We start from the raw sequence: 25,897 nt of genomic DNA on the forward strand, positions 1-25,897 counted from the left end.
TAGAAGTTTTTTTTTTCACTGTTTATTGACACGACGACGAAACACAACTAGACACTTGTTTGCACACCGCGTCATTACGTTCTATGCCAGATTTTTTAAACGAGAAACTACGAAATTTGAGAACAGATTTCTGTATTATTTAGGTGCCTGCAGTCCCAGGTGTGGTGGTGAAACTGGAGTATTTCCGCCGACCTGAGGTCTCAGATTTAGCGACACTTCCGTGCAACAAAAAGTGGGGAGGAGTAGAAGTTGGGGAGGGGAATGTATATTTTATGGAAGGTGAAAATGGAAAAAAATGGAAAGGTGATACTTGTAGTAGAATAATACGATTGAGCTAGTGCGAAAGCGGACAGGGAGTTCAGAGAGGGTTTAGAGGGCATTTGTGGCTGAGAGCCAGTATCGACTACGGGAGACTTTTAGCCGTCTTCCTTTCATGCCTGCATTACCTTCTACATGGGAAGGTTGCGTAGCAACTGAACTCGGAGTATTAAGATGTTCATATTGAACGGCATGTGTTTGGGTTATGCTGAGCTCACTGACTTTTCAGATTGAGCACTCTGGCAAGGTACATTCGGACCTGGTTTAAATCTGGCTTTGGAAAATGTATTTGTTATTGCAATCTGGCTCGGCCTTTCTCTGTGCTAGGCTGATGAGTCCACAAAAGAGGAAACAGTTCTTTCCGTGAATTGGGTACTATTATGTGTACACATATGTGTGTGTGTATGTGTGTGTGTGTGTGTGTGTGTGTGTGTGTGTGTGTGTGTGTGTATGTGTGTGTGGGGGGGGGGGGTGCGTGTGTGTGTGTATGTGTGTGTGGGGAGGGGCGTGTGCGTGTGTATGTGGTTGTCCGTGTGTGAACATTAACATTCTATCCCCATGATAATGTACAGCAAAGCAAAGTCGTACTACTGTCACTCCTACAACAATGGTTTTCAACTACACTGATCAGAGATATGATATACCATGTAATACTGTGGGTTCATCAGGTATGAGTGTAACTTGGACATCCACTTTAGATCTTAGAAAAAGAATTGTGAACAGATCATCTCAAAATGGACTGCTGGAATATGAGAACTCTACTTTCAGTTTTATGGGAAATGATTCCAGCGTAATGCTTACCGGAGATAACCCAGCTGGTGTGAGGTTCAATGTGACATGCACTGCAGCATACGAGACCAGTTTTAATTGTAGATTCGTAGATACTTCTGGAGGTGCAAGGCAGCCATCCCAGGATGTACTGGACCGATGTGTTGGAGCAGTCAAGCCTTTGTCAACAGCGTACTCCATCAGCATTCAAGGTAAGAGACACTTGTACATATAACTTAACAAAGTGCGGTGAACGTCTGGCTCGCAGGACCTATTGCACAGACTTGGTATTGTCTTTCCGCCTTTGTCAACAACACAATCATTCATGGTGAAAGGCAACAAAGGTTTGTTTTCTTTGTTGCCCGCAACGCAGTTAGCGCAGAATTATATGTCCGCACAGTGAACTCGCGACCAAGCAGAGAATGCATACCTGCCAAGTATCCATATTTTTTCAGGATTATCCCGCAATTTTAGATGAACTCCCGCGATCCCGAAATTCCTGTCGATTATCCCGAAATTCACTGTACAAGAAACAAGCTTGATATTGTACTTGGAGCACTTCACATGACTTGTCACAGGCCAGTAGTTGTCCTTATTGATTCCGGACCACCATAGCATGCAGTACCAGTGCTCCTTCCATAAACAGTCCCTGAAAACCTCCATTTTTGAGTCTTGAACATGTGTAAATGTGATCCGATTATCACCATCAATCATCTATTATCGAAATGTTGGTGCCATCAAAAGTTGAAAAGGTTTTTTTTGGAAAATACGACATATCCCGAAAAACCAAGGCAAATCCCGGGATTTTGCCATGGCGACCCAGAAAAAGCACTCTCAGTGCTTGGCAAGTATGACAATGCTGGAAGTGGTTTGCGAAGAAGACAAGGGCCAGGGTATCGCGGTCACTGGCGTCATAGTTACGCTCCGCGTTCGTCATTATTCAGCCGCCAAACGCAATGGCGCGTTCCACCTGGTCCTGTACCTGGCTCAGTACACCACCAATGGACACTTTAGAGGCATGTGTGTTCAGATAGAAGGGGCCGGCATCCCGGAATGCCATAACCGGAGCACTCGATAGCGCAGACTTCAGGGCGCGGAAGGAAGCATCACAAGCTTTCCTCCAGAGAAACTGCGTATTCTTACCTGTGAGAGCCGTCAGTGGGGCTGACCGCTGCGCAAACGCATGGATGAATCTGCGGCGATAGCCCGAGACACCAAGGAACGACCTGACCGCAGGGACAGAATTCCGCATCTTCCACGCAAGAATCACTTGAAGTGAATTAGCTGGTTTCCGGCTGTCACCTTCGGATCAAACTTGAAACCGTGCTTTTTTCGGTGATACGTGATTTCTTTGGAGCAGGAAGAAAACCTTCCGACACGACAAGATGTAACAAAGACCTACCACGCAACAAAACACACACCAATCAAGCGTCACCTGTCGGGCAGTGCTAGTTGTCTTGATATTTTCTCTCTTTTCTTTTCGCTTCGTTTTTGTCACTTATTGAATTTCCACGCTTTTTTTCGTGTCACTTCTACACATAATGGGAGTGATGTATCTCTGAACTTCCTTCCCTTACAGTTGTAGTCTTTTAGCTTATTTCCATCATTCCCAGTAGTATTTTGACAAGAAGGGAACAAAAACGTTCAATACTTTGACACATGTCCAAATAGGCTGGTGGTGATTCTTGCGTAGATGCATGCGTAGACAATACTTGGTCCGACTTCGTAAAATGTGAGCTTCGCTTCGAACGTCAACCAAACAAATTCAAATAATCTCAGGACGGAATAAACTTTCCAGCTGCCTAGCACTGTCCTTTAGTTGTCGATTTGTGATGTTAAAGAAGAAATGGCTCCAACTCCAAAGGAGGTAGCGCCTCAGGATCCTAGTCGAATCCAGCATTTTGCGTCCAAATTTTGTCGTCAGAAGACTCCTGTTGCTTCTTGCGCAATACAGAGAAGGCCTGGTGGTGAAATCAACACCCCAATGCGACGAGGAATTGTCACGGAGTACCAGAAACTCACGGGCGATCTTTTTCGAGTGCCTCCTGGCGGATTGAAATCGCTGCAGTTTCTGTTTCCTTGGCAGAATTTCAGCAAACGCATCATCCAGAAACTTGTGCAGAAAGAACCAACATCGCTCCGTCCAGTTTTCTGATCTCTCTCGCAGTCGTTCACGATGTGGCGGGCGACGAAACAAGATCACAGAAGAGATCACTGAGAAGTTAATCGAAATAAAAAACGGCCCTTGAGGTCGACTTTCAGGCGACAACCTGGCTCGAAAACTGAAGCGCAGAAAGGGTGAATGAAGTATTCGGAGAGATTTTTCCGGACTCGGACCACCTAAAGCTGCTTGGAGTCACATTTGGCTCTAAGCTTGGGTTCCAGCACCATATCGATGCTGTCGCTGTCAAGGCCGGCCAGAGCCTGGGATTCTTGTGCCGTGCTGCTTGGCTTCTGGGTCATGAGGGCCGCCTTGCCGTGTATAAGGGATTCATTCGGCCCATTCTGGAGTACGCTCCTAGCCACCATGTGTGCAGCCCAATCCCACCTAGCACACTATGACAGGGTGCAGTAGAAGGCAATGCTAATCATCGGACCTGGCACGATCCTTCAAAGCCTGCAGCTCAGGAGGGCAGTCTCAGGGCTTGCATATGTGTACAAGTTGCATTACATTAAGGGTCCACCCCAGCTGACAGCCCTCCTCCCGACACCGTCGGCGCCTGCACCTACTCCTAGAACCCGTCGACAACTAGCTTCTCGCCACCCTTTCCAGTTGCAATGGCCACTTGTTCGGACAGCACCGAACTTCCTACTGAGGCCATTCCCCTGAACCCTCATTGCGGCATGGAACGACATTCCTGAGCAAGTCAACCCGGAACCTCCTGCATCGAACGGAATGCAGGCCTTCAAGTCTCGCATTTGTCAGCACCTGATGCGCCAGGATTGTTGTGCGCGACAGCATTCCATGGCTAAATTTGACGATGTACCATTCTCCAGTCCCACAACGATCACCTCCTCTTCACCCCACTGAACTGTACCTTGCTCCCTAGAGCTCTCGAAACACCTCAGTGCAGAAAGTTTTGCGCTAATGTTTCATTCTTCTCTTCTTTCCTTTTTGCTTCTTTTCGTGGCCCCTTTCTTGCTGATCCAGTGCCTGCACACTGCTCTGCCTGGCAGCAGCTCCGATCTAGCTTCTCCGTATTGCCCCCCCCCCCCCACTGAAAACAACGCAGCTATTGGTCCATTGCCATAGTTTCCTGAACTAATCTGGCACTCACTCACTCACTCACCCTTCTTCACTCACCCCCGCCCCCATCTCTTCCTCACTCTATCTCTCTCTCTCCCTCCATCATTGATTGTCTGGCTCTCAGGTTCTCACTCTTCACACAAAGTCTTTCTTCTCTCCCTTTCCCTCATGGTGCATGATGTGCGCCTTGATCCCGAGACCATTGGTCGGGGGAGCGCACTTCACCTCACCGGCACAGCTCAATAGCACCTACATGCCCTTTGTAGTCCCCTATGTTCTCTTGATGTTGTTGTTGTTTGAATTCTTTATTCTCACGATGGCACCATCGCCAATAAGAGATAAATTGATGAGAAGGTGAGATTGTGGGTTAACCCTTTGCGGTGCATCAGTCATTTACGACTGATATTTTCTGGGGGTGGGTTGTATGCTCCCAGCGCTTGTGTACATCGTCTGAATGGGCTGAGATTTGGCACACACATAGTAGATACATAGGGGAACAAGCTGAAGGGGTAAAAGACCCGGGGTCCGTACTAAAAATATTGAGTTATCCTCGATCGTAGTCAGCGTTTTGACGCGCGGCGAAGCGCAGCGGAGCGCATCCTCTGCATACAAACTAAAGCCGCGTGCCCCATCTGACTGTATACTTGGGAAAAGAAACGATGTCTTGTTGCCGAAGTACAACACACTTGTTTCTTGTCGTTCGAAAATGGACGCGGAGCAAGCTCTCAATCTCTTACAGAACCTCGAGGCCGACGATGAGCCTCTGCCTGCTGAGAGCTCTGACTCTTCTGAAGGCGACTTCATGTCGTCGAGCGAAGAGGAAGAGCTGGACCGAGAGCTTGACGGCTATGTCAGTTCCGATGACGGATCAGCTGACGATCAGGTGGACGACGATGTTGGTGATGAGCCTGTTCCGTTGCAGGGCCAAGGACAACCAAGAGGCGGAGGGCGTGGTGTTCAGCAGGGTGGAAGAGGACAAGGACAGGCAGCCGTAGCGAGGGGTCATGGCGGTGGTGCAGGTCGTGGCGGTGGCGCAGGCCGCGGTGCTGGCGCAGGTCGCGGTGCTCGCGCAGGTCGCGCTGCTGGCGCAGGTCGCGGAGCTGGCGCAGGTCGTGGAAGAGGCCGAGGACGCGGTGCTGGACTTGGTTACGCACCGTTGTCGTCCATGGATGTCGTCGATGACGATGGACCTCAGCAGATTCCTGTGTTTCAGCCGTCCAGTGAACCTGGACTAAAACTGCCTCCTGGGTTTGTTGTCGACTCGGAGGCGAGTGTCTTCAAACTATTTTTCACACCTGAAATAGTAGCAGACATTGTCAAGTTCACGAATTACTTGGAAACAAAGCGCTAGACATCTTTTCATCCTATTCCTTGTTCTTTTCTGATGCGAAAAATGTGCTCATGTGTATATAAAAGTTGAACGGTTGTGGAGTTACAGTGATTCTTGTCGGAGTGGGTAGAAATGTGAATTTTTGGCCAAATCAGTGGCACCTCAAAGGGTTAAACAGTTGGAAAGTGATTTACATCACTTTGAACTTTACAAGTATGGGAGAGGGTGAGCGCTGCAGGAGCAGATTGAGTTAATCAGCAGTGAGCAGATTTCTTGTTTGAAAGCAGGTTGGGAGGAGATGTCACGAATGCTAGCAGGGAGGGCATTGTAGTATTCTAGGGACTTGTACAGTGGGGAGTCTTTACAGCGATCGGTTCTGGAGGGTGGGAGGTGCCAAGTGCGTGCGTGTCGAAGGCTGTACTGGGCCGTAACTTGAGCGGGGGTGTTGAGCAAGCGTATGTGTTGTGGGGCATATTGGTATTTTATGGAGTGAGCAAGAAGGGTGAGCTTCACTTTGCGGCGAGAGAACATTGTCGGCCATTTGAGCCGATGGAGCAGTGTTGAATGATCCAGAGGAGTGTAAAGGGGGAGACGGAGGCAGATTCTGGCCGCCTTGCGCTGGATTCGCTCAAGACGGTCAAGAGCTGCGATTGAGAGCGGGGTGACAGCAATGCATGCATATTCAATTATAGGCAGGATATACGTTTTGTAAATGAGAGAGAGTGATTTAGTGTGTAGAGTTGATTTGAGCCTAAAGAGAATATTAAAAGATTTGACGGCTTTCTTCAGCACAAAGTCAAGGTGGGCTGACCATCTTACGTCGTGCTGAAAGATGATGCCGAGGTGACGATGTTGTGTTACTGTTTCTAATAGGGTTTGGCCAAGTTTTATTTCGGGTAGTCGTGGTGGGGGTCGGTTAGCATGGTAGAACGGGAGGATGACGGTTTTCGTTTTATTGACTAGCAGGTGCCAGCGCTCTAGCCATTCTGCTGCGGCATCGACGCTTCTTTGTAGCGCAGCCTCACACTCAATGTAGCTGCCTGCAATGGCAATCAGTGCGGTGTCGTCCGCGAACTGGCTACACGAGGTTGTAGCATTTTCACAGGCAGTGGGCAGGTCAATGGTGTACGCCAGGAACAGAAGTGGTCCCAGGACCGAGCCCTGGGGCACTCCTGCTGGTATTGGTATGAAGGCGGATGTTGTGCCTTCAACCTGCACCCGCTGTCTGCGTCCTGTCAAGTAGGCTTCAAGCCAATTGTGAGCCTTGCCGTCGACACCATAGTGGCTCAGCTTTTTCAGCAAGCCTTGATGCCATACACGATCAAAGGCTTTACTGAGATCGAAGAAACACGTTACAACATGCTTCCCCGCATCCCTAGCTGTGGATATCTGGTGGACGATCCGTGCGAGCTGCAGTTCGGTCCCGTCTTGTTTCCTGAAGCCGGATTGGTTGGAGGGTAAGTGCGGTGCTATGTGATTGTACAGACGAGAGTGGACTATTTTTTCTTGTGTTTTTGATATTATACTGAGCAGGGAGATGGGTCGGTAGTTGGTAGGATGGGAGGGGTTGCCCGACTTGGGGATGGGTGTAATAGTTGCGTCTTTCCAATCCTGTGGTATTTCTCCGGTTCTGAAGGACAGATTGTAGAGACTAGTGAGAGATGGGGAGATTTCCTTTGCAGTTTCTTTCAGGAGCCGAGTTGGGATGTTGTCAAAGCCTGGGCTCTTGCCAGTGTCTAGACTGCATAGAAGCTTCTCGACCTCTTCCACTGTTGCTGCGATTGTATTTAGAGTATGACTGATGTCAGGGGTAGTGTTGATGTCTGGTGTAGTACAGGTGGTCTTGTCGATGGACTGTTGGCTTTGGGAGATAAAGAACTTGTTGAGAGCTGTTGCTTTCTCCATAGCCGTGGCTGCAGTGGAGTTGGCTGTCGATAGTGTGGGAATTGTTTGCTTAGGCGGTTTTTTCAGGTGCTTCAGTAGACGGTGGAGGTTTGTACCAGTTGACGTTGTTTGCTGGACAAAGTCGGACTTAGCCTGTCGCAAAAGAGCGGTTACTCGGTTACGCTGGGCTGTGTACAGTTTCCAATCTGAGTCTAGTTTGGTCGCCTTGTAGGTGCGGAACTGTTTGTGCTTTGTTTTGATCTGGCTGAGGAGATCCTTCGTCATCCAGGGACGAGTGGGCGTAGAATTTTTGCGGGACTTGCTTCTGGTCACTTGGCAGTGGTGCACGGCTAGTTTCAGTATATAGTCTCTCCAGAAGTTCCAGAATGAGGTTACTGGCTGAGGGTCAGTGGGATGTGGATCGTACTGCAGATTGCAGGTAGCAAGAGCTCCACGCAGTGACGCAATGCGTTCCTCGCTCCACAACCAGTATGTGCTGGAGGTGCTTTGCTGTGTAGTACTGCTCTCATTTTTATTTTTATTTGTATTATTGTTTCTGTGGGTGGTGTGCTGCTGGGGTCGTATGTTGCCTTGTATGACAACATGATCAGAGGCACCCATAGGGGGCAGGCTTGTGATGGTGATGTTATGGCGGCTGAGGCTAGAGATGGCCAGGTCCAGGCACGATGTAGGTGTGTGTTGGCGTAGGTGGGTGGCAAAGGAGACGTGTTGTGTGAGGCCACGAGTCTCGCACAGCCAATGCAGGTCCTCACCTTAGGCATCGGTGGTGTCGCTGGGGTGCCACAAGCAGTTCTTGGCGTTGAAGTCGCCAAGGAGAAGTATCTCATCCTGGGGTCTTTCAACTAGCTTTATGGCTCTCTCCAGTTCCATCACGAACTCTGCGGGGTCGGACCGCGGGGGACGGTAGATGTTCCCTACCACAAGGGAGGCTTGGCCGATTGTTATTCTAATCCAAATACATTCCGCTTGAGTCATGGGAATGGTAATTGTCTCGTGTTGGCAGCTGTGTGGTATGTATGTGGCGACTCCTCCACCAAAGGTGTCCCGGTCCGCTCTTATGAGTTTGTAGCCGTTGATGGCGTACATCCCGTCGCTGTCCGATGGATCCGCCCAGGTTTCCTGGATGGCGATTATTGACGGTTGTTGCAACTTTGCCACGTGGCTAAGCTCGTCCATCTTGTTGAACAGACACCTGACGTTCGAGCTGATGAAATTCGCGACTTCCATTATTTTTTATTTATTTTTGTAATTTGTTTCGTTTTTTTGGGTATTTCCGCAATTGAAAGTATTGTTCTCACTGATATTGTGTGGAGGACAGCGCTAGGATTGAGTATTGTGTGACACCAGTGGGCTGAAGCGTGAGCCCTGTGCCGGGGCAAGGGGTTGGCTTTGGCCAGGGTCGATGGTGTTGCTCTCTTTTTGTTTTTTGGAATTTTTGAAATCAGGTGAGGATTCCGCATTGGGACTGGGTCTCCTGCGTCGTTCGGAGGTAATCCAGGGGTTTGCTGGCTGGTTAGACATGTCTGTGTTAGTCACCAGTGAGGAGAGGAGGTCTTCAGCACGCGCCGAATCTGGGTGACTACACTTTGTTGTCGGAGTAGTTGTGTCGGTGTGCGGTGAGTTGGATGTTGTCGTACTTGTATTTGTGCTGCCTGGCGGCGTTCCGGGGTGCACGGTCGTGCTGGTTGCCGACATGGGCGATGCGATGTCGTGTTCGTACGACTCGTACTGGTTGTTGACTGGGTCGTTTGGGTGCGAGCTCGAGAGCACGTCCGCTTTCGGCGTGGTGTTGGCCCCATCGGAGGCCGTTTGGGATACGCCGCTGGCGTGGGTCAAACTCGGGGACGCTTTTGGTGGCGAATCGGTACGGTGAGACTCCGCTTCAGCTCCGCTGTTCATGTTCCGCTCTGTAGCTGTGCTGCCAGTGCTGCTGCCTTCTCTGCCGGCATGCGTGGAGGTGTGTGCACTGCAACGGTTTTGGCAGGTACGCGCGATGTGACCTAGCTGGCCACATAGCCTGCACGTGCCTACCTGGCCGTCGTAGATGATGCGGAGCTCGTGAGAACCTTCTGTCGTACGTAGGTACGACGGGATCGAACTGCCTGGTTTGAGTTCAAATGTGGCGAATCGCACACCAGTTGCTGTTTGGGTGCCGTTTGAAAGTTTGATTTTGCCGTGTCGTATCTCACCGATAAGCTTTCCGTACGGTGAGAGCGCAGCTTTAGGACACCGTCTGAGATCCAGATCGGAGCATCGTGGATGTGTATCTGTGTTGTTGGTGCGGAAACGAAGCGTGGTGAAACCCGTTCGCCCTTGCAATCGAAGCCATTGAGCACCAACAATTTGGCTTTTTCATACGACTCAACGGTAAGTCTACATTGACCCCTGCTTGTTGTCTGCATCGAAATGATGCCAGTGATACCTTGCTCTTCTAGGAGCTTTATGTAGGCCCCCACGCTTACCTGGGCTTGCGAGGGGAATACAACAGTGTTCTTCTTCAGTGTCGAAGACGAGAGCTGTCGCCAGGGCTCCGTATCAGCTCCGTTTCCGGCCATAACGCCTGGCGGTTGTTGTTGTTGTTGTTGTTGTTGTTGTTGTTGTTGTTGTTGTTGTTGTTCTCTTCCATTCTATGTAGGCATGTGCACTTTCATAAAATAAAAAAATTCTGCTGATACAGTGCGTGCGTGAATGGTGCAGAGTCCTTGGAACCGCGACCACGATAAGACATCGCTACATCATGTTAACTAGTATGCTAAAGCTCCGTCACAAGATCGCCAGTCTCCGGGGCCGGTGGATTCGTGAAACAGGCAGGGAAGAGCACGCATGGTCTGCCTAGATAGCATGTCGACACGGATCAGACTCAGTACGCGTGCGGCACACGGTGATGAGAAGTGATATTTTTATGCATGGTTGTTGTAGTTGTTCGCGTCAGTTGAAGGTGTTGTGGGAGCTTGAGGTGAAAACACCATCAACCACAATTCCGGCAGTCGTACTGCACAAGGAGGAGGCGAAGCCGATCGTCTAAATCGTGCCTATGGCATGAAAAAATCAATGAAGCACAGCGTAGCTTGGAGGAGATGAAAAAAATGTCGACGTTTTGCAGGTTGACGCACTTGCAGATGCACCCTGAGACACCAGCAGCGATGAAAACTAGAAGGTCAGGCCAAGTAACGACTCCGTAGTTATCTACCTACCATCTCTTGGTTGATTTTTTAGTACAGGTGCTCCTTGGTACATATGCTTGAGTTTTGAAGTGAAGCGCACATTCTAAAAGTCGGACCAAGTAATTTTTTTGTAATATTTTCGGCCTCTGTCCTAGCTTTAAATTAGTATTATTATTATTCAAAATATTGAATGACGCTTCACGCAGCTTCATTATACTTGAATCGTTTGCAGGCATTCTGCCTACACTCAAGAGTGCACTGCATTTCTCACAAATCCATGAGGGTTTCGTTACAACGTTTCGGTCTTTATGACCATCATCAGGAATCACCTAGGAATTCCTGAGGATGGTCATAAAGACCGAAATGTTGTAGCGATACCTCTAATGGATTTGTGTGAAAAGCAGTGCTCTCTTGAGTGTAGGCAGGTTGTCTGCAAACGATTCAATTGTTATTATTATTATTGTAGAAAAGAAAAAAAAGACATATGGAAACGAGTTGAGAGTAACTCTCCGCTGCTGTAACTAGATACTATACACATTCAGAAAGTGCAACAACTAGGCACAAAACTGACAGAGTATTGAGACAAAAAAGGAAAAAATAAATATATATACGAGCTGAGAGTAACTCTCCATCACTGTAACCAGATACTATATACAATCAGAAATTGCAACAACTAGGCATGTCTCATTGAATGTCTCAGTATTCTGTCAGTTTTGTGGCTAGTTGTTGCACTTTCTGACTGTACATAGTATCCAGTTACAGTGGTGGAGAGTTACTCTTAACTCGTATCCATAATGTCCCTTTCCTTTCTACATTATTATTATTATTATTCTCAATTCATTGATGACATGGTGTCAACCAATATAATGAATGAGGGCTACCAGCCGTGGAATAAAAAAAAAACAAGAAGGAAAATTCACACGCAAAATATTGCAAGTTAAAATAAAAAAGTGAAATAAAAGTAAATCAATCCAAAAACAAAAATTCAATTGAAGAGTTAGTAAATGTGATTTGCTTTGGAGCTTGAAGTAATACACAAAGAGAATGAAAATCAACGATTAGTTAATGAAGATCCACGTACGTGTATCATAGTATTTATTCAGCTTAAAAACACCTGGAGGATGTTGCTGGACTTTAATTGCTGAGAGAGAGAATCCCATAATTGGTATGCCATGAATACAGGCGAGTGGCTCATGGAATTGTTTCTTGTAATCGGGAAAGGAAGCGAGTTCCTGATTGTTGAGGATTCATTGAGCCAGTTTACGGAATGCTGTACATGCTGAGGGGCAGTGATAAGTTTGATTTTGTGAATGTATATGCAGGAGGATCGGTCAATGTAATGTTTCAGAGGAAATTTATAGCCGTCAGGCAAAATTACTGGTCAGTCGGCGACACGCATTTTTCACAAAAATTTGCGTTTCACCTGCTGGGAGAGTATGCGTGTACTCGAGTCTCATCCTGAGCACGTTTTTTTCTTCTTTTTTTCAGCTCCAGTATAGCTGTATTTTTCATTGCAAAGCCGTCCTCGATTGTTGTGTTCGTTGTTCAAACGAAGTGGACATTCAATCATGAAGGCAGAGGACATAGGAGCCTGATTGGAGTTTCTCGCGGCATAGGACGGCCACACAGAGACACTTTGGGATTTTCTGAATATAAAATACCATACGCACGATGCTGAGATCAATTTGTGCGATATCAAATTGTTTGTGATCTACCTCATCGAGCAGAACGGGATCCAAACACAAGCTTACCGACGGTTAGGCTGCCAACCTGACTGGACAAATGATCCCTGGCTTCACCAGACGCCAGAAGTCGGACACCATGTCCTTTGCCGCGACGTCCATCTCCAAAAAGAACTCCATCTTCGTCGTGAAAAGGCTTGAAATACTCAATATTCAACCGAGATTCGCGATCTCACCCTTTCTCAGATCGAATTATTTTTTGTTGTAGCAGTTGCGGGGCAGATCCCCGCCAATACTTCAACAGGAGATGGCTCCAAAGCATGCCTGGAACAAGCCATATCGAGGTTGCAAGCCACCCCTCTCAGCAAGAAATTCGAAATTTCAATGGTGGAAGATATACTATGAAGAGAATTTCAAAAAGTATGTTTCGCGGGGCGATCTCTCAACCTACGTCATTCAAACTTTGCAGAACGGTTCAGACGTACATGCTAGGCATGGAACCACAGAGGATGATATCATAGCTGACACACAGAGTCACACACACAGCAGATTCGTGTGCACAGATACTTAATTAGTGGACGTCGTCATCTTCTTCCCGCTGATCTAAAATGTACTATTACGTGCTATTTCGCCTGACGCAATTTTCATAGAGAATTGGTCTGTTGGTCGCGGGGTGGCAAACGAAGTATTGCCCGGAGAATCCGTCGATGCACAAACTCCAGCTTTGCAAAGAGGGCATTACCAGCGCCACCGTCCCACCTCACAGCAATACAAGAAAATAGGCAAAACGTATGTATGATAAAAAGGTCTTGCAGCATTCCGGTGAAATGTGGGGGAGATGGCCATAAAGAATACCGACTAATGAGCTTGCCCGCTTTTCCAGATTCTGGAAAAGTATGGTAATTGTCCAACACTGTCACCAGGTAACAAACATTCATCAAATGTAACAACTGGTCGCCATTCTAGTTGATTAATAAGACTAGCAGGGGTCTTACAAATACTTCCAACACATGTCCGCTGCACAAACATCCTGTGAACTGTGGTCTGTTCAACGATTTCCCTCACATACAAGTTTTTTCTTCTATTCTGTGTTTTGCCTGATAGCACCAAAAAAATCATCTCGAACTGACTCTGGAACGGCACCAAACAAATCCTCTCGAACTGACTCTGGAACGGCACCAAAAAAAATGAAAAAAGGAGTAGCAATTGGAACATCAGTAACAGTTGTAGTAGTAGTAGTAGTAGTAGGACTGGTAATGGTATTTCTAAAATACCGAAATACACCGAATGGAAGAAGTGAAGGTGAGATTCTTGTTTCACCAACATGCAATGATTTGACCTGGCTTTTTATGTACTTCTGCACAAAAGAAAATGATTAAGAGAGCATGTCTGAGAATACCAAAGTATGTGTGCAAGTGGATCTCTCCGATTTCGCTCAAGATTTGGAGGTAGGTTCCCTTTGGGGTGTGGATTGATTGTGCAAAGCCCTTAAAAAAGCTTCTGAAGGGAACCTTTAAATTTGCATACCCCTCAAAAGTGGCTGAAATATCACATTATTTATGGGTCTAGAAACGAGTCACGCCACAGCGTATATGAACAAGCTATGAACAAAACTCCATCAAGCCAACACTGCCTCACCTTAGAAGTGTCCCTGGAGCAGTACCGCTTAGCCACGCCAGGATCCCAGAAGACGAGGTCCATCACCCCCTGACGCCACAAATGATCGTCTTGATAAAAGCCAATTTACAAGCGCTGGCAAAACAGCCAGCTACGTCCTCAATAGGCCACAACTATACACCGGCAGATAGTAGAACACCTCTTCTAGCGCTGAGAATATGTCCCCCATCTTCCTTTTGGGGTTTTCTTGAAATAATGTTTACAATTTTTCCACTCGACCATGCTGAAATATGGCCAAAGTCATACCTGCGCAGGAAAGCTCGCCCCTCCGCGACGTCTCCTCAGCAATTTCTACTCCAACACTACTCCCAAGGCCGCAGAACAAAGTGTATTGTTGGCTCTGACAAGGAAAAGCAGCGGTGATCACTTGTCACTCCAAACGACAAGCTTCTTCTTGCACCACTAATACTTTTTTGTGCGACTGTTGATACAAAAGTGACTGAAGGCATGAGCGCAGTTTTTGAATTTTATTGCAAGATGCACGATGAGATCGCGTGCTCTGTGACGTAGGATGACGCTTCCTGGATCATGACACGCGGCCATCGATCGCGAACGTGACTGGAATGGTACTCGGAACAGACCACAATGGCGGAGGTAAGATGAGCAGTATTTCCAGCTTGATCTGCTGAGAACCCCCACAAACTGTCGTAGGAGTATTGCAATGGCAGCAAGCCGTTGAAATATGCCCTCGTACAGCATGGAGAGTTATTCATCTTTTACACTTACCCCCTGCAATCCCGAACATAGTCCAACAGTAAAAGTCCCTTTTTTTCATGTCGATGCTCGACAAAATCTGCTAGCTTGGTCGCTTTGTGTTGACTGGCACGCGAGCAGCACTGGCTGCACGTACTTGTCGCGTGAACTGTATGAGAGATTTCTTACGTCATAGACCACACTTTGCAGGTGATCTGCGGATATTTCCCCTAGTTTGTCGGGATTATGGCTCATAATCCCGTAAACGAGGGGATTTCATATCCACAGGAACTCTTCTGGATCCCCCCTCGGACCCAGTCCTTCTATCAGCAAAACCAAGAGAGCTAGCTCACTTGGCTGCTGTTTGAATATGCAAGATTGGGCCTTTCAGATAAGGTCTAACAAGGAGAAGTGGCTATAGTTGTCAAAAGAAAAGCATATTGGTGAAACAAAATGGCAATCTTTCTATCACCAACAAACAAAGCATCTTAATTTGCAACATGTTACATGAACCAGGTGTGCCGAACACCGGTAACCATGGAGACAGACCACACTCTCATAAAGATACTTAGAAGACGCCCCAAAATGTGTGTATGAAGAGACAGTGTGCTCAATTCAAGAATGGCAACCATGAAGGGAGCAAAGACGAAACATGTCAAAAGCACCAGAACCATGTTTGAATAAATAGACAAAATGCTCAATTCATATACTAATATAGCTATGAATAGGATGAAGGCCGCAGACATCACGCAACTACGTTACTTGTTTGACATGTATTACTGTGTATTTTATAACAAAAATATTATTGAAAACCCAGAATCGATTTTCTCGTTCCTATCATCAGTGGGAAAAAACGGAACTAAGGATACAACCAAAGAAACTGAAGTTAAGTACTGTAAATTGGTGTGTATGATGACTCTCATTTTTCTGTACTGTGTCGTGCGCGTTATGTCCAACAGTTGAAAGTCCTAGAGGCAATTTGTATACGTATTCATAAGCCTGTTTTGTGTAAGCAGAAAGAGCACATTGTTGCACTGAAGTTGTATTCGTAGGTTCACACTTCGTTCAGTGCCTTCTCGCCTTTGGTTATGTAATCTTGTTACCTTTCTTGCGTTTCCTCTAGTGGTTTTATTGCACTTGTATCTTGATGTTATTTCTAACACCTTTCTATTTACAGTACTTAACTTCAGTTTCTTTGGTTGTATCCTTAGTTCCGTTTTTTCCCACTGATGATAGGAACGAGAAAATCGATTCTGGGTTTTCAATAATATTTTTGTTATAAAATACACAGTAATACATGTCAAACAAGTAACGTAGTTGCGTGAAGTCTGCGGCCTTCATCCTATTCATAGCTATATTAAAATTATTATCTCCACGTAGGTTATTCATATACTAGTAGGCGGAATAGAATTATAACCATGATGGGAGCAAAGGCGGAACATGTGAAAAGCACCACAAAATGTTTGAATAAAAATTAAATAAATGCGGAACATGTGAAAGCACAAATGTTCGAATAAATAGAGAAAATGCCCGATTCAAATAAGCGGAATAGAATTATAACCATGATGGGAGCAAAGGCGGAACATGTGAAAAGCACCACAAAATGTTTGAATAAAAAATAAATAAATGCTCAATTCAAATAGGCGGAATAGAGTGGCATTCATGAGGATATGTTACTTCATGTTGATGATTATGGTAGCTCCTTGCTGTGCATAGATGTTGCCGATGCTTGCAAGAGGAGACCTCTTTGCATCTGGCTCAACAGGCTCACTAGTTGCACCTTCAACAGGCTTGGACACTCCTGAGTGCGTCGCTGATGCAGGGTTGAGCTGTGCCTTCTCTTTGGCTTCCGGTTCTGACTTCTTCGTGTCAGGAGTGCTCTCCTTACAACCATTGAGCACATCAGATGCACGCATCTCGCTTTTATGCGACGCCGTCTTGTAGGCTCGGACGGACTGGCTTCGGTGACCTGTGTGCTCTTTAATCAGCTGCTCGTCCATGCCCTCATCGTAGAGGACCATGGCACACGTTCGGCGGAGAGAGTGATTGGTTTTCTCAACGGCTTGAGATAAAAGTCATTGCTATCTGGACGCTTGTTCGTGTAGGTTTTGAAAAGTGAAACAATGCACCGCTCGGGGCACTGCGGATTATTGAAGGCTTTGACCGTTTTGGGGGTCAGTTTCCAGGTCTTGAGACCACCCTGGTAACTCTTCGAAACTTCCTCCGTGTACAGAAGGTACGGGTGCTCCCCGTCCTTCTCCACCATCTTGATCTGGCTGGTGGAACCAAAGCGCAACGCACGGTGCTCTTCTCCGCTGCGCAGTGCAAAATTCCTGCCAACAAGATAAAACATCGTGTCCACAAGCTGCTTTGGGTTTCTTCTGCCCAACACACCCGACTTCCAAAGAACATCTTCATCTTCAGGCCATATTGCCAGGGCCTGCATCGTCTTTGGTTGGCCAAATCTTGCAGATTGCTTCATGAGACCATCCATTACGTCCTGAAACGACTTGAATTCCCAGGAGCAAAGAAGCTGCAGTCAGGCCCCTTTCCTGACAGCTCTCTGCAGCTCAACCATTATCTCGTGAACGGTTTTGGCACAGTACTCCTGGCCGCCACCGTCACGGATTTCGAGGACAAACCTTTGCAGAAGCCACACCAGCTCAATGTCGTCTAACTCCACAATTGGACGAGCGGCTGCATTTTTCATTTTTTTTCGTTTGGATACTGTGCTGAATCCCTTGATGATCTTCACTTGTCCCAAATTGAAACGGCCCAGGCCATTTTTTCTGGTGTTCTTGGGCACACTTGACTTTGCCATGGCACTAACCTGTTCGTACGAAACCAGGGCAAAGCGATTACTGGCGTTATCATTCGTGGAACTGGAAGACTCATCCGGGACTTTATTATGATCATTATCGTCCTTTGCTTCATCAGCATCATCAGCAGCAATATCAGCATCAGCATTATCATCAGCATCAGGGACAAGCGGACAACAAATCTCATCAAACTCTTCATCCTCCACATCTTGAACTAGCGAGCAGCAAGGCTCGTCAAATTCATCACTTCTAGTATCTGTGTCGCAGTTATTCACCGGAGCATCCGGAACAAATGAGCAGCGAAGCTCATCATACTCCTCATCAGACACTTCCCATGAGACCAGATCTTTGCCCATGTCAAACAAGCTTAGCTACTCATCGTCCTAGAACACAAACAGCACGTTACCTACACCTATTCTAGCTACTGTTACCACGCAAGTTATCGCACTGTAAACGCTACTAAAATACTATTATTACAGGCTGTCGAATGCACAGCCAGAGTAACACAAGACAGCGGGGAGACGACGATCACAAGGACAGAAACAACAACTTGACCAGCATGAAATCACATAGAAAAAACAACATGGTAGTACCGGTCTTTGAAAAAGTCAAGCAACACAAAAACAGCACACAAAACAGCACACAAAACAGCACACAAAACGTGTACCACACTGATCTCCTGAAAAGGGTGGTCGATTCAGGATATTGCACAATGTCCGCGAGAATTATTTTTCATTATCCCCGCAGCGCTGCGTGCCTAGGGGATTTGAAAAATAATCCCCTCAGAACCGTGCAACATCCTATACAAAAAGAATGTGATTTCATCAACATTTCATTGGTCTTCGACCTACACGGGCAGGGAAAGTCCCTGTTAGTAGGCCTACAACACGGTCAGCGTGTTCTTGAGTGCAGTAACAACACAAGTGTGATCACTTCCAGACCAACGGGCGTTCAAGGCGAGTAACAAGTGCAGTTGACGAAGGTGACTCTGAAATCTCGTGAGCCGTGATTCACGCGGCCTGGCATTCTTGCGTCACAAGGCACGTGATTTCACCATGCCTCTCGTAGTAAAATTCAAGAATTGCGCTCATGCCTTCAGTCACTTTGCATCAACAGTCGCACAAAAAATTATTGGTGGCGCAAGAAGAAGCTTGTCGTTTGGAGTGACAAGTGATCACCGCTGCTTTTCCTTGTCAGAGCCAACAATACACTTTGTTCTGCGGCCTTGGGAGTAGTGTTGAAGTAAAAATTGCGGTGGAGACGTCGCGGAGGGGCGAGCTTTCCTGCGCAGGTATGACTTTGGCCGTATTTCGGCATGGTCGAGTGGAAAAATTCAAAAAGGTTTATTTCAAGGAAACCGCAAAAGAAAGATGGGGGACATGTCCTCAGCGCTAGAAGAGGTGTTCTACTATCTGCCGGTGTATAGTTCTGGCCAATTGAGGACGTAGCTGGCTGTTTTGCCAGCGCTTGTAAATTGGCTATTTTCAAGACGATCATTTGTGGCGTAAGGGGGTGATGGACCTCGTCTTCTGGGATGCTGGCGTGGCTAAGCGGTACTGCCCTAGGAGCACTTCTAAGGTGAGGCAATGTTGGCTTCATGGAGTTTTGTTCATAGCTTGTTCGTATACGCTGTGGCGTGACTCGTTTCTAGACCCATAAATAATGTGATATTTCAGCCATTTTTGAGGGTATGCAAATTTCAAGGTTCCCTTCAGAAACTTTTTTAAAGGGCTTTGCACAATCGATCCACACCCCAATGGGAACCTACCTGTAAATTTTGAGCGAAATCGGAGAGATCAACTTGCACACATACTTTGGTATTCTCGGACACGCTCTCTTAATCAATACCAATACCATTTCGGTTTTTATCGTTCCACAAGACAGAGAGATTGGAAGCTGTAGTGCAAGTCCAAGTTTCCACGATCATCAGGAAACCTGGTGGCTGATAGTTGTGGATACGTGTAGAAGCCTCTGATATCTATGGGCATTGAGGACTCTTTGGACAGTGGAGCACAGTTGAGTATCGTTATCAAGGTTGAAACGGTGTGGCACAAATTATGCGCAAGAGTTTGTTAGTTTTTCGGCTCTTTCTAACTTCCTTGCCGTGGAGTATTTCAGAGCTCATTATCAGTCTGGTGCTACTTTGTGCACGTCTGACTGTGCAGAATCTGGTCTAGTTTGCGAACTCTAAAATAGAACTTGTTCCACACCGCTTTCCATGTTTCCATTTAATTTAACCACAAAGGAAATTTAAAAAGTGCGATAGATCTAATGCCAGCCAGAAACAGTTACTTGAATTAAATAGAAATCAACTGGGGGCAAAATGCAAAACATTCAGTGAAAATAGGAGGGAGGATTGAGATATCATAAACCAGGTGGATGCACGGAGCAGGAGCATGTAATGCTCAAAAGCTGATGGGATGCATTGTTCTGGAATGGATTTCCACGAAATTGGGTTGTGATGTGGATAGGGGTGGAGTTGACAAGGATGACGGGACTGTTAATGGGAATAATACCAATATAAAAATTCATGAGCATGTGGCCTCTAATTTCCTACCACTTTGAAATTCTCAACAAAGTCCAAATTTGAAAGTGTAATTTGTGTTTGCTCGCAGTCGACATAGTTTGATGCACTCCCCACGATTTCAAGCGAATGGCCGAGGGACCTCTTGATTAGTGTGAGTTGCCAGTACGATGCAAGCCAGATATTGATTGATCGAAGAATGACAGATTTGCCATCACTGTAGATAAGAGTCATACTGTAGCTCAGTTGGTTAGAGCATTGCTCGTGAATAGCAAGGTCACTGGTACAAGTCCCGGTGGTGTGACTAATGATTTTCCTTCTTTCTTATCTGGCTTCCAAGTGTCGAGTTTCGGAGAGAAAAGAGCAGTACGAGGCATGCGGCCTCTATTTTCCTAACACTTTGAAATTCTCCGTGAAGTCCAAATTACACAAACTAGAAAGGACCAAGGAACTACAAGTTACGCTATACTGTCCACTAACACCACCAGTTACTAAACAATCAGCTCATGCGATAACATTGCACGACACTGACCGACGGTACTGACAATCTGCGACTATCTGGGTAAACGCTCTAGAACATCTTGAATGCGCACGCCAGCAGCCTTCCGTAGTTCCTTGGTCTTTTGTATAAAATAATCCTTGGCTCATATTGCTGGTGAACGAGATTTCATTTTTCTTGGCCAGGTCACGAAGTTCATCAAAGCCGAGGATGGCAAGATCGGCATTAGATAGATCCTCAGCCATACTATGTCCACTACTTCAGAATTACCATGCGTGGAAACTAGTAGAAAACAACAGCTTAGTCATGCTCTGAAAATCCTATTAATGCGAAGTAACGGAATTTGCATCCATGCAGCACTGTACAAAAACTTTGGAATGAGTTCGAGATTGCAGAGTGAATGGGCAGAGAGCGAGTCTGCTCTGAAACATTTTCCTCACTATATTTTAACACGGAAAATGTGGGCACAAGTTATGCGATCGTGTCCACCAGCTAAACCAGAATTGTTAATCCATGAGCCTTCCAAGTCAGAAGACCGTTGATTAGCGCTATCAAGCAGTGCTCAAGCTGACTTTCGTGCCGTGGAATGTCTCAGTACTCCTTGTCAGTGTTTGTGTTAGACTGTGCACGTCTGACTGTTTAAAATCCGGTTGACTGTTGAGTTAGTGACCTCGATCGCAGAACGTGTGCCCACATTTTTCCAGGTTACAATGTTTTCCCAGGCCCACCGTCTGATATCTAACTATAATTATAAAGCCTTCTATAGTCCAGCCCGGCCAGGCGAATAGGATAATTGATCACCCAGATAGTTGACGTCTGGATATTCGGCGTTCTACGGTGACTGTATGCTAAAAATATTTGGCTTAGTAAAGCAAGGGCCATTCAAAACAATGAGTTGATTTACTCTTTGAAAAAACTCTTTGCACCCTTTCGGTCTCACCCGATTCCTCAGTGCTCATTTTACTGGAACTGATAGCTCAAGAAAAGTCCTAATTTTTGGATTGTGGAGAAAGCAATGAGGTTGTTTCACCTCCACAATATGTGCTTTCTGCCCAACCTCATTTACATCAACAACGTGACTCCAAGCTGTAGATATTGGCCAATAGAATGAAGTCGGCCACAGTACATACAATGTATGTAGTTTGGCTGGAACAAATTCTATGATGAGTAGATGGAAAGCTCCTGAATACTCCCATAATCCTGAGGAAGCACTTGGTTTATAGGGTAGATTTAGTGCATACTCTACTGCACGTGCTCTCAAGAAACTTTAAATGCAGTGGATGGAGCAGTTATTTCGTTCTCACCACTCCATATGTGTATGTTGTGCGTTGTATGTCGCAGAATTTGAACTTTCTTCAACTTCTGCGACAGGCACCTTGCGAGCTGTATGCAACAGCTCATAACAGGCAGTTTCTTGTCGCAGCAGTCGAAAATCGCGTGTCGAGTGGCAGAAAGTTGTATTGTGAATCGGTCTTAAGCGGTCAAATATCAGTATTAACCATACAGGATAATAGAAGGGTGTTTGATGAGATCGAGCTCATTTAATCACTGCGTTTGTATTAATGTGATCGACATATCATGCTATAGTGTATCTCTAGTTCCGGTACATGTATCTTTAGATGCCTCCTATTATCTGTTTACTCTGCTCTTTTGATAATATTTGAAGGAACGAGGATCAACAAGGCTAACTCTAGCCCTCAGCGTCACAGCCCGAGATATCAGAGTGAAGTCCCCTGCTAACGCTGCTGAACCATCCAACCAGTGTGTTGCATGAAGAGTGGAACCAATTTAGTATTTAAGACGTACACCAGGTTTGTACGCTATTTTTCCTACGCATGCATTTTCCAACTATCAGTGTAACTACATTTTGTGCTGACCATTTCTTAGTTTATATGGACAGCAGCCCTTCTCTCTTCATACAATTCCTCGAGAATCACGTACTCTATTGCTAAAAGTAGGTATGTAAAACACATGCAGATGTTTGCTTTAAATTTGTTCATCCGAGAAATTTTTCTCACGTTCATATCCAATCGCTATATTAGGTGCTGTTTTATCTATGCATGTCTGGTTTGCTTCATTTCCATTTATGGCAAGCAAGGACATTTAAGAAAGCTATTTGAGATTTTTGTAAATATTTTTGGTTCTTGTTTACTTACCTCCGTATAATGTTATAGGGACTGGAGACTGTCATTAATGAAAACCGGAATACATGCCTCTCTGTGCGGTGTAACCCTTTGATTAATTTAGAGGAGATTAAGGATTTCTGTTAGGCTTTCTGTTTTCATTGAGAGATATGTTGGTAAGGTATTTCATTTGCGAGAACAGAAAGTTTCTATTTTATTACACAGCTAGGCTTAGTTATCTTGGATGTACATCCAAAATTCATTGCAGTATGGTTATTATGTCCAGAACTCAAAAGATGTGTATTAACATTATTATTTACATCATGATAGCTATATTTCATGTCCGATGGCGGCCTATCTTTTCGTTTTTCCTTCATTACCTTGGCACATGTTATTGGGGCTGGATATCATTTTCACTAAATTTAGAGGAGATAAAGATTTTCTGTTAGGCTTTCTGTTTTCATTGAGAGATATGTTGATGAGGTATTTGATTTGCGAGAGCAAAAAGTTTATATTTCATTACACAGCTAGGATCAGTAAGTGAGATTGTACTCTTTATACCTTAAATTAGGATTCATAATCTTCAGTATTTATCCTGAATTTGATTGCAGTGTGCGTATGGCGTGCAGAGCTCAAAGGACGTGTACCATGAGAGTTCTAATATATGTCCACTGAGGTCCTATTGTCATTTCTATGACTTGAAATTGATTTTGGTGGAAGATTAGACACACACACAGACAGACAGATTACAATTGCTGGGTCACGTTGGACCCGCATTGCTCATTGTCGTGCGTGGTGGACAAGACCCTTGTGTTGGTGTTGCACGCACGTGTGATGTCTTTCTGTAACTGTAGTGTTTCCAGGACCAGGAAGACCAGGTCCAGCCAATCTGTCTGGCGTTTGGGTCAACAAAATACGAATGACAAGAACATGCATGCATCCACGTAACAGTAACGGTCCATGTAGATCCAAAAGCCAGCATTGGTTATGCCTTTAGGCCTACTGTTAAATAGAAGCTTCAAGCCCTATTCTTTTGGGTTTGGGAGAGTATAGTTCTTATGAATAACTGTAGAGCAGCAATTACGTGTGGAACTGTTTTTCTGTAAAACTGGAGATTAGCTATAGAATCGTGAGCGGCGCCATTAGACCTTTCAATAATACAATGGCCCTGTATCCCTCTCCATCATGTCAGCTTCACACCTACCCCAATATCTCGCTTTTCTGCCCTAGATTTTTAACTAACCATAGTCTGTCCAGTGCATTTAGGAGAGGAGTAGGGGAACATTGGATTTTCTCGCCGTGAATAACTGGCGCTTTGCATAGGTTTTGGATTTTCATCCACACTTTTGACCCTCATGTCGGTGGCGTACCCGTGGTCAATGAAACGTGTTGTTGGCTGAGATTCTTGGGTGGATCGGAAATATCATAGATAAATACGAAGGCTATCTTTGCGAATTGTGAAAACCCAGACGCTACTATCTAATTGCACTCTTCGCGCTTCGATCCTACATGACCGTAGACGTGTATCGTGTTACTGTTGCATTGGTGGACAGTAACTTCATTTCCTTCATAACTCATACTCATGTGTTCCCATGTACAGCGCTGGCAACTGAAATCCGACCCCCTGATCAGCTGAGCGCACCGCTCAGCTGATCAGGGGGTCGGATTTCAGTTGCCAGCACTGTACTTTTCATTGTGTGATTGGTTCAGTATCCGAGTACAATATTTAAAATGGGTTTATTCAAACTTTATTGCCTACTTGGTATCATACCTGAGCACGGGGGTGACATAAACGTACATGTAACTGTATTTTGTAGAAATTTAAATGCACACTATAGCTTCCGTCTTCTTCAGTCATTCTGTAGGTACACAGCATTGCACGTTGTGCCTTCGAGGCTGTTATCGCCCTGGATCGAGCCTATGGGACTGGCCTCATGGCCAGAGCGTTTTGAGATATTCAGTTTGCTCAGCGGATTTTTCCATTTACACATCCTGTACTTTCACGTCATGATACAGGAGAGGAGAGAAGCTAGGACAAAAAAGCCCGTCAGCAGCGCACCAATGCCAGTTTGTAAAAGTATGCAAAGGGCCATGCTGGTGAGCTGCAAGGAATGGCCTACCATGTGATATAATTATCCTGGCCCAAAGCTATCAGGCGGATCTAATCATAGCCTAGAAGCTGTGGCATCTTATATGATCCACAGAAAGAAGCCAGCAATGCCTGTACCTACATGTATGGTGAAGTAAATTAAAGGCAACATCTATAAAGAAGCCGCCAGTTTCTTCCAAGCATGTATACCATTGGTCAATTATTGGCGAGCCTGGCCCAGTACTGCAGGGTTTGGGAAAATTAGAATATCCGACATGCCATTTGCTGGACTACTATGCTGCCAAAAGTCACCTCAACGAAGAGCTGTTTCCTCAGCCTTGCATTGGCCAATTATGTGACCATACTGGGGTTTTTCGTTGCAAACTTTCGTAGCGCCACCAGAAAGTACGGCGAGTGGATACACATGTCCATGTGTCTATGCATAAGTGTCTTATAAACCAGAGAGGTTCCAGGCTGCTCAGGAAAGTGCTCAATATCGAGAGGCAGAGCTAGTTCAAACAATACGAGGACGGACAAATGTTTTCAAACACTTTCCCGTCCTCTTATTTTAACTCGGATACTGAGCCAGTAATAAATGTACAAAAAAAGAAGAGAAGAAACACATGAGATTGTTGGTGCATAACTCGTTCTTATATGTTTCTTCTCTTTTTTACGTCCTCTTATTTTTTGTTTTTTACATTTCTTAAATGTCCATGCATCCATGTATCCACGTGGATATGCATGTCCATGTGTCCATGTTAACGTGGAATTACATGGGCTTGTAAAAAAAAAAAGTAAATTATCGTGTCCGTTCCCGAAGGGAACTCACGACGGCCGCTAACACCCCGTAAATCCTAGCGGCAGATGCAGCGCCTAACGGTGGGGGTGAGTGGATAAGTCTCACAACCACTGGCACAAGTGCCGAGAACGGCCCCATTAGCTGCATCCATGTACCCCTTGTGCCTGGCCACAAGTTTCCAGTTGACTGTGGGTAGCAGCACGGCTGGAAAAACCGCTCCCAGGCAGGACTTGAACCAGGTACCTCTCGTATCTCAATCA

The 25,897-nt window shown here is 45.8% G+C and overlaps 1 protein-coding gene across 3 annotated transcripts in view; it reads left to right on the top strand.

Annotated features, from left to right (window-relative positions):
• The window catches only part of LOC135812628 (uncharacterized), a 59,522-nt gene extending 36,098 nt beyond the window's left edge, over positions 1-23,424 (top strand). For all 3 annotated transcript variants that reach the window (XM_065325930.1, XM_065325928.1, XM_065325929.1), the window contains 3 exons: positions 891-1,298; positions 13,519-13,716; positions 22,293-23,424. In XM_065325930.1, the coding sequence (XP_065182002.1) occupies positions 891-1,298; positions 13,519-13,716; positions 22,293-22,366 (680 nt within the window). In that variant the 3' untranslated portion in view covers positions 22,367-23,424. The remainder of the gene's footprint in view (positions 1-890; positions 1,299-13,518; positions 13,717-22,292) is intronic.
• The last annotated feature ends 2,473 nt before the right edge of the window (positions 23,425-25,897 follow it).

This window comes from Sycon ciliatum, chromosome 3 (genome assembly GCF_964019385.1).
Source record: "Sycon ciliatum chromosome 3, ocSycCili1.1, whole genome shotgun sequence".
Lineage (NCBI taxonomy): Eukaryota > Metazoa > Porifera > Calcarea > Leucosolenida > Sycettidae > Sycon > Sycon ciliatum.